The following is a 9,365-nucleotide window of genomic DNA, read 5'->3' on the forward strand; positions in this document are numbered from 1 at the left end:
GCATTGAGGGTGTAGAATACAGTAGGTCTATGAAGCTCCTAGGTTTGATGGTCCTTTGCCAGTGTTTCTAGCAGCTGGGATCTACTGTCCTTACACTGGTGACAGTTTTGCTCATTCTGAGTGGTTATGTTTGGCTGGGCTGTAGAGACTTAGTCAGACCCCAGATAAGAGATGGCATAATTGGGTGGAGGGCAGAGAGGGGCCTGTCTGGATCAGTCGGGCTCAGGAGGACAGAACTGTCTCTCGTCTGACAAATTCTCACTTCGTCTGCGGCCTCTCAGCCACTGACCTGACTGGACCTATATGGCCTGTGCTGGATTTTTGGACAGCTTTCAATTAGATATACTTTGGTATATTCAAAAAGATGGTTATTGCAAATGTGATATGCCACATCTAAAAAGTATTATTGTTCTATATAGTGAATGCATTTACTTTGCATGGTGGAGGATAACAAGTATTAGGCTGTGCATGTGCAGCAGCCCCCTCTGCGACAAGTACTGTCAATGAGGAGCGCTGCGATGATGGCTCCCTCTTCAGGTCACTGGGCAACACTGGGAGCTGAGCCGTCTTTTATTGTGGTCAAGGTAGGGGGAGGGGAAAGACGGGACAAAGGAAAGAACTGGACAAATGAGGATTTCGTCTCCTTTTGAAACAACCATTGCAAAATTAGACATGAAACTGAACACAGGATGTATGCATAAATTAAGCTCACAATGCCTTTATAATAAATCCAGATACAGCATGCTTTTTATGTTGAACACAGAACGCAGATACCTACTCTTATTTGGTGTAGCATAATGTTGCCACACCCTCACCTCTTTTTACAGTTCTATTATGTTCAATACAAAGAACTGTATACAGCTCAGGTGTGTGTGGTCACGTAGGCTAATATTTGTCAAACGTGGGCATATGGATGCAGATACCAGACATGTAGACACTTCATGTTCTCTGTCCCTGTAAGCATGCACAAATAGTGCCCCAGGGATGGCCTTCCTTCCTGTTTCTCTCCTAGCTGCATTTCACATTCACCTCCTCCCCTCAGTCTCCTGAGATCAAACGCCTGCACCCCTCCCGCTGTTCCCTAAATCTACCTCAAAGCCACAGCTGCTCTCCTCTGGTTGAGGCAACAAAAACCCTTAAGATTGAATTGTCTTTTTGTACATGTATGAAAATAAATTGAATAACCCCTTAGCCAGTCAGTGTGTCATAATGTGAAATGGGCCAATAGAGCATTGTTCTGACTAAGGTGGTTTCACTCGAAGCGGTCTGGGGGTGTATTATGAATTTCCCGATGCACAAAAGAGCAGTCACAGAAAGTCAATCGAAAATCAATCCAGTTTATTACAAGTTGCAACAGGGAGACACCTCGAACACAGAAGCAGAGAAAATGTGTAACGGGCCTTCTCTGAGACAGCCCTTATCCTAAACAGGACCCAATTGTTCTGTAAACCCGAGAAGCTATTAGGAAGTCAAAACAAAAGGCATGGACTTGGTCAGCTGCTACAGAATACAATCGTAATCAGTGCCCTCCAGTCTGGCATCAAACGCTATCAACAGATATGACTTTGATCCATAACATACAGCATCCAGTTTAGGGCATCAACCCAAGTGTCACGAAACACTAGAAACCATTTCAAATCAAATTGTGTTAGTCACATGCGCTGAACACAACAGTGAAATGCTTCCTTACCAGCACCTAACCGACAATGCAGCTTAAAAAATACAAATAAGAAATACAAGTAGTTAAAGAGAAGCAGTAAAATAACAATAGCGAGACTATATACGGGGGGGTACCGGTACAGAGTCGATGTCCGGTTAGTCGAGGTAATATGTCAATGTAGGTAGTTACTATGCATAGATAGAGTAGCAGCAGTGTAAAAGAGGGGAGGGGGTGCAATGCAAATTAGTATATTACAGAAAGAGAATGTTTAACATATTTATACAATCACTCTAAATGTTCCTATTACAGTGAGCTTAGGTCTCTATCAGGCTTCATTATGAAGGCTGGGGTCTGTTCTGACTGCCTCAGCCTGGCTGTTCCCTAGGATCTCTCATCCATCTAATCTGACTCGATATCTGGCTGCAGATGGTCCTCCAGTCACTCGGCTGGTCAGACGCAATGAATGAGATGGGAGTCTTTTGCAAGCAGACTTTTCACTCAACAGAACCTTTATGCAGCTAGATATCTCTACTGTTGCCGAGCTGACATTTGAAATACTATTGCATCGGAACATAGTATAAAAAGGATATCTTTCCAGTTAGGCTAGTTCAGCCATGTAATCCTTTAGATGTCCTGTTCAACCGGTTGTGTTTGGCCTTAAGAGTGTTACGTACGCCTCTTGGAGGAGGGAATGCAGCACACTGCTACATCTCAACTCCCCGTGTAGTGAAAATTGTATGTGATCGTAGGTGCAGGGAAGAACGACGGAGGCAGAGAGAAATACCATATACAGGGAATGTGTTATTCCTTAACACGGTAATGTGGGGAAAAGGGGTTGGACGGAACCAAAGTAAGAATACTTTAAGTGAAATTTCGACGCACTATTGGCATACACATACCTCCTGAAGGAGCGGCTACAAAATAATATCAACAAAACTTTTACTGCCCGCCACAACCAACACAGGACATAAAAAATAAGCTATTTTCTCTGAATCCAATCAGCGTTGGGGCCAACCAGTCAGCTGCTTCAGGAATCCAGGAAGCCATTTCCTGAAATGCCCACACTTACAAACCCACAACAACACAGAAACTGGGGAACGTAACAATGAACATACAGGGTTCTGGTAACAAAGCGTTCTGGTGACCTTTCCTCGGACTGATGTTCTTTTCTCTCCTTTCCAGATGAAGGTGCAGGGTGATGTCACAGCACAGATGTCAGAGATTGTGAGGCTGAAAGGTAAGAGCAGACACTGGCCAGCAGAGGGCACATTTCTGTTGGAGTCTTGTGGCTAGGCTAGCAGAAAGCAGTATGGGCTTGTATTACCATAGATGGAGCCTGGAGCAGTAACAGCAGTTTGCTTAATGCTGTTAAAACATCTTATCTCAAGTCCCCCGTGTGCCAAGTGGACTCTAATGCATACAGATTTGCAATGTTGTCAATTCTAGTTTCTTTCTTTATTGAACGCTTGTTCAACACTAACGCTGTAGCCTAATATCACTACATGGTTGAAAATGCATTCGTTCATAGAGTATCAACCCTAAGGTCATAATGTGTGTTATTTGGCTGGGTGTAGAGCAGCTGAAGGAGCTGAAACAGGAGTTTATGAGGCAGGAGATCCAGCTGAGGGAGGTGAAGAAGAACAGCACCAACCTGGAGAGGAAGCTGGAGTATGAGAGGTACAGAGAATGAACTCAACACATCTTTCATGTTTTTGCTCTAGGCTCTCAAAGTCACAGCAAAGTTCAGGTTATGATGACTATCGCACCAATATAGCCATTGGTGTGAATTCTGACACTAGCTTCGTTGCTTTTCTCTCTGTGAATTTTGTTTGTGTGTATGATAGCTTGCAGTGTGGGCGTCAAATCACACAACTAATGGACGAGTATGAAGAAGCTAAAAAGACCCTGGAAGAGGAGGCGGTGAAGCTGAGAAAGGTGAGGCTCTGTCAGAGCACCTAGTCATGGTGTCCCTGCCTTTCCTTTCCTTCCCCTGTAATGTAAGTTGTCTACCACCCCCTGCTGGTGTTCATAGATCATACACTCCGTGGATTATCCTTTGCTGGGGATGTCAGCAGCTCTGCACTTAGTCATTGTGACTTTTTTTTTTACTTACCCAGCAATAGTAAAGGTGATTATATTCATCTCTCCCCTCTGTCTTTTTCTCTGTCCCTCCCTCCCTCTGCAGAGTGTGCTGGATAGCAGGAAGGTCGGAGCTGCAGAAGGAGGGACTGAGGTGGAGACCGCAAGAGAGCACCCAACTGTGGCCACACACCGAGACACTGACCTCAAAGGTAACATTACAACCAGCTCATATTGGCACGTTCTGCCTCTGTAAAGTTTCAGAGCTAACCCACCCTCTCTCCCTCCACCCCATCCATTATTCTCTCTCTCCCTCCTGGGATAGAAGGTTTGGGCAAGCCTGGCAGTGATGCTGGCATGCCTGGTATTGAGGACAGTGAAGTGGGAAAAATAGATGATGTGCAATTTGGTGAGTATTTATTCTCTCTGGTTATTCTACTTTTGATAACGATTCTGTCAGTAAGATTGGTGTCAAATTTCAACTGGAACTGTCCTCCCCTCTCATTCTCTCCAGCCCTGAAGAAGCCAGCCATCACCCAGAACCACATAGAGATACCTGATACTGGGTTAAGAGAGGTGGGGGCCGGTATGGGAGCAGGGGCAGGTGAGGGGGCTGGTCGAGACCTCTCTCTGGACCTGCCTGTGCTCCAGATCCAGGACAAGGTCCTAGGGTTGGGGAAGGAGGGACGAGCGGGGGCCCTCCAGCAGCAGCCCCCCCAGGCGGTGGCAGACAGACCCATCCTCTTTGATGAGGACAACAAGGCAGCCATCCAGGCAGATGAGTTCGGAGAGCAGCACAGACCGCTTAGAGGTATGTCAACTCACAGTCCACACACTCCATATTTGCATTTTCAGTTCACTTGATTAGTTTTGCTGCCCAGGGACAAAGCCACTTACTTAGAGCAGTAATGCTTTAGTGGTGACTTGTTATTGTGTGTCTGTCATTGAGTTTGAGACCTGAGGCCATAGCCTGGGTACTCAATCAAATGTATTTATAAAGCCCTTTTTACATCAGCCGATGTCACAAAGTGCTGTACAGAAACCCAGCCTAAAACCCCAAACAGCAAGCAATGCAGGTGTAGAAGGATGGTGGCTAGGAAAAACTCCCTAGAAAGGCCAAAACCTAGGAAGAAACCTAGAGAGGAACCAGGCTATGAGGGGTGGCCAGTCCTCTTCTGGCTGTGCTGGGTAGAGATTATAACAGAACATGGCCAAGATGTTCAAATGTTCATAGATGACAAGCAGGGTCATATAATAATAATCAAAGTGGTTGTAGAGGGTGCAATAGGTCAACACCTCAAGAGTAAATAAATGTCAGTTGGCTTTTCATAGCCGATCATTCAGAGTTAGAGACAGCAGGTGTGGTAGAGAGAGGGTCTAAAACAGCAGGTCCGGGACAAGGTAGCACATCCGGTGAACAGGTCAGGGTTCCATAGCCACAGGCAGAACAGTTGAAACTGGAGCAGCAGCATGACCAGGTGGACTGGGGACAGCAAGGAGTCATCAGGCCAGGTAGGGGAGGTTAGGGGGAGAGAGAGAGAATAAATATATATTTAAGTTCACACCGGATGAGACAGGAGAAATACTGATCTGACTGGGCTCTTAATGGCTGTACAGCAGAGGCCCTGCTGCTCTTGGCCTCTCCAACTCTACACACTAGCTGCTATAAAACGTGAGCCATGCTGGCTTCCTGTTTTCAGTTCAGATTTTTTTTCATGGATTGTTTGTGTAGAAAATGGAGGGAAACGTATCGTTGGCACAGTGCTCTGCTCTCTGTTTGGCAAACTCTGTCTTTTTAAAGGTGATTCATCCTTTTCTCCCGGAGATTGAAACGTGATCCTTCAGACTGTAGGCTAGCTCTCTGTGAAGGAGCACGTTCCATACTACAGGAGAGAGTGCACCCTAAACCTCTCTCCTATTGTACATTAGAAATGAAAAGCCCAAAAGGGATGACCAAATTTCAGGTGAAATATTTCTAACAGGGGAATAAAAGTCATTATTGATGCTACCTCTGTTTCGATGTCTCCTTTAAGCTCCTGCCAATGTGATGAAAGCAGATGGTGTACAGAGGAAAGGGGCAGGACTGCCTCTGCCTCCTAACCCCGCCCAGGTGCCCAACCCTATAGAACCTCTGCATGCCAGAGACCTCAAGCCTGCTGAGCCCCTGCGTCACAGACAGAGTGAGTGCCTCCAAAGGCTGGTGGGGATGGGAGGGGGAGACTGAGAACCTCTCAGTACACAGGAGATGTGACACATGGAGACTGTGGTTGTGTCTTTCCTCTGACCTTTAGCTGCAGCGTCCCAGTAAGAAGAGCTTCTCTCACTTGCAGATGTGTCAAGGTTACAACAACCTTTACAAATACGTAAGCTATTTTTGAACGCACTCTACAGTCCGAGTCCTACCTATAGTTTTCTTTCTCAAGGCTGCGTTAGGTCTACTATAAGTGGTTGCCTTCCCTAGCTATCAGGGTTTTAACAAACCTTCAACACTGCTCATGAAGTCATACATATTAGAGGTGCTGTCGCCACAGACTGAAAGAGATGGCCAGATGTCAGAGTGCACACAGTGGGAGAGGCTGCCTGACTTCAAGGGTCTCAGGGTGTTCCTTCCTGCTGCCTGCCTGGCTTCAGCTCTGCTCCCTCCCTCCCTTCGCTGCCTACTCTCCAAACAATACCCCAACCAGCTGCCCTGCCAGCTACCCCTCTCCTTGCTTCATCTTCACACACTGCACCACACATACACACACACACTCGTCATGTTTTCCTCCCAAGTTTCTTTACACATATCACTTCATTGCCAATGACTTTTGTCCCCCCCAAAATCCCCTTAAACATATACACTATGCCTCCCTCCCATACCTTTTACAGTCCAACTCATCACTACCTCCTTCAGTCCATCTGATTCCCTCCGTTTCTTAGTTTCATCATACTCTCTTCAACCTTTCTCTTGTGACTCTGTCACAATCTCTTTGCTTCCCTCCCTTCCTGATGGGGCCCTTCTCTGCCTCTACAGGCCGTTTCTTTGATGAGAACGAGTCCCCTGTAGATCCGCAGCACGGCTCTAAGCTGGCGGACTACAATGGGGACGATGGGAACGTGGGTGAGTACGAGGCGGACAAGCAGGCCGAGCTGGCCTACAATGAGGAAGAGGATGGTGATGGTGGGGAGGAAGACGTCCAAGGTGAGCCAGGCCAGGGGTCTTCAAGTCCAGCTGTATCACCATTTTCTCCCTCCTCCACTCCCGCTGTCCCTGCATTAGACTGAGTACCACCAGCTCGGCCAGAGCTCACAGCACCCTGAGTTACCCACCATTCCTGTCTCAGGAACATCCATAACCAACTGCCCCTCAGGGTCTAAGCCTGAGGACTGTTCAGTGGGTCAATTAGCCTGGAGGGCAAGCCTCCCATCATTGTATACCACAATAAAGCCCTACCTCTACATGTGGTGGGGGGCACTTCTCCCCCTCAGTGACTTATGGTTCTTTGTGACTCCAATGTCTGCATGCCTCATCCAGCTGTGCGCTTCTCCACTATCTGTGCTCCACTACCTGTTTATGCCCACTGGTCATGTCTGTGTACACCTGCAGTAGAGTGATAGATGCTGTGTTTGGGTAGTACTTGGAAGTTTTAAATGCATGTGCGTTCTTGTGTTATCATTATTGTACGGCTGTCATTCATTTCTCCATGACAGGTTAAGTTGTGAAGTGTTTTGTGTTACCCTTTTAATGGAACAGATTTCCATGTAGGTCCTTATTCCTTAGTCACTTAACCACTTGATCTTGACATTTATAACAGCTATTGTTGTCCCTGCTATTGAAAATGCCATTGAATAGGCTATTGTGATAAAAGTAGTGTTAGGAATTCTATGGCCAATATGGGACCAGACTAATATGTACAGTATGTTGCTCTTCCATGGAGCATTCCTAATGATAATCTTTTAGATTTAAAAAGGAAATCCCATCTAGCAAATGTAATTTAGGGATGAGCTAGATGACTACTCCCTGATTTTGTTCTGTTGTCAATCTCCTTTCAGATGATGAAGATCGAGACATGCAGGGAGACCGGGCAGTGGACTATGGGAAGAGACGTCAAGCCATCGACATTCTGTAAACCTTGTCCACTTGCTCTAGGATCTGGGACAGAACATTCAAACAAAAGCGTTTATTCCTCCGCATTGTTTCAATGGTGCTACAGATGTCATTCTTAGGACTGGTTGAAATCATGAAGTCGTTTTAGGTGCATCTCTTATGGCGATGGACTATTCTGAAGACACGATTACAGATTATTCCATGAATCAGTTTGACCTAAAACCATGTATCATTGAATCTATAAAACAATTCATGATATCATTCTGTGCAGCTGTTGAATTGCAACTATATTTGTTTTATAAGTTATTTGGTATTAGAATTCCTTAGCGATTACAATGATATAATGTACAAGAGATACAGTGTACATTTAGTTTTTTTTCATGACAGATTATGGATACTTTTGTTTTGTTTACTAATTTGAATGAACTGTCAGCTGCAAGAATAGACTGAAGTGGTCTGGGAGAGACCGTTTGGGCCAGAACCTCACTGTCTTGGATGACTCTGTTGCTGACCCGGTCACCTAGACTTGCAGGCATGGCATATTGCTTGAAATTATCAACTTTAAATTTGACTTGTCTTTTACCTAAAAGGGAATGTGTTTCCCTTTGATTTGGGACAGCTGTTGCTTGATAAAGAGAGAACTTGAACTATTGCTCCAAACTGTCAATGAATTTGACGGTTTCTTTGGCACATTCTCTCGTATTGTTGGACTCTTGTATGGACGCCCACACTTCGAACACAGCTGCGCCAACCAACGCAGCGCTTATGCCAAGGACTTCTCATGGCTTCTTAAACCTATTTGTTCACCTTATTTCTGTCACAGACATAAGTCTCCAAAGTGCTCATTCTGTCTTACAATTATGCTGTTGCTATTAATGCATGTGATTTTTATTAATCAACCTGAAGAACGTCTTGAAGCTGGAGGCAATACTTAAACCAGTTTAGAATTAGGAATCCTGTGGAAGACTAAATGCACATCTGTCCTGCTATTATGAATGGACTACAGTAGGCATAGATGTACATATTTGAACTGTTTATTTTAACTGTAGGACTTGGGACTATTCTTCCTTTTGAATAATAAGCAGAAAATCAGTTTTGTGTTTTAAAAGTTGGTGATTTTCATATGGAAGGTCGGCATATTGAATGTACGCTGCTGATGTTTGGTTTTTCAAGATCATCATAATTAAGATATTTTGGGTAGTTTATTGTTACAACTGTGCAATTTAGATGCTAATGGATAAACTGTGGAGTCGGTCTGTTCCGAGCTAACTGTGCAATTTAGATGCTAATGGATAAACTGTGGAGTCTTTTCTGAGCTAAGCTTTCTCTCAAATTCTGTGTTACTGATCTGGGGATTATTAAAAGCTGTTGATATCACTGATCTTGGGTAATTCATTTATAATTTCATACTGAAGAATAAACCATTCTTAAGTGGTCATTGATGCAAGTAATTAAAGGATTGTTTCTGTTTGCCCCTGAATGCCTTTTGAACCATGATTTTGTTCTCTGTAACCTCTTGGGAACGTGCATGTGAACTGT

General features: G+C 44.9%; 1 protein-coding gene across 6 annotated transcripts in view; it reads left to right on the forward strand.

Annotated features, from left to right (window-relative positions):
- LOC110506439 (protein GOLM2) overlaps positions 1-9,268 on the forward strand; it is a 31,264-nt gene extending 21,996 nt beyond the window's left edge. For 2 of the 6 annotated variants that reach the window (XM_036964473.1, XM_021586043.2), the window contains exons 2-10: positions 2,843-2,897; positions 3,235-3,337; positions 3,505-3,595; positions 3,846-3,951; positions 4,065-4,148; positions 4,254-4,550; positions 5,773-5,919; positions 6,753-6,920; positions 7,772-9,268. In XM_036964473.1, coding sequence (XP_036820368.1) covers positions 2,843-2,897; positions 3,235-3,337; positions 3,505-3,595; positions 3,846-3,951; positions 4,065-4,148; positions 4,254-4,550; positions 5,773-5,919; positions 6,753-6,920; positions 7,772-7,848 — 1,128 coding nt within the window. In that variant the 3' untranslated portion in view covers positions 7,849-9,268. The remainder of the gene's footprint in view (positions 1-2,842; positions 2,898-3,234; positions 3,338-3,504; positions 3,596-3,845; positions 3,952-4,064; positions 4,149-4,253; positions 4,551-5,772; positions 5,920-6,752; positions 6,921-7,771) is intronic. The other 4 variants (XM_021586045.2, XM_021586044.2, XM_021586046.2 and 1 more) reach the window with 4 other exon arrangements.
- The last annotated feature ends 97 nt before the right edge of the window (positions 9,269-9,365 follow it).

This window comes from Oncorhynchus mykiss, chromosome 26 (genome assembly GCF_013265735.2).
Source record: "Oncorhynchus mykiss isolate Arlee chromosome 26, USDA_OmykA_1.1, whole genome shotgun sequence".
NCBI classification, from domain to species: domain Eukaryota; kingdom Metazoa; phylum Chordata; class Actinopteri; order Salmoniformes; family Salmonidae; genus Oncorhynchus; species Oncorhynchus mykiss.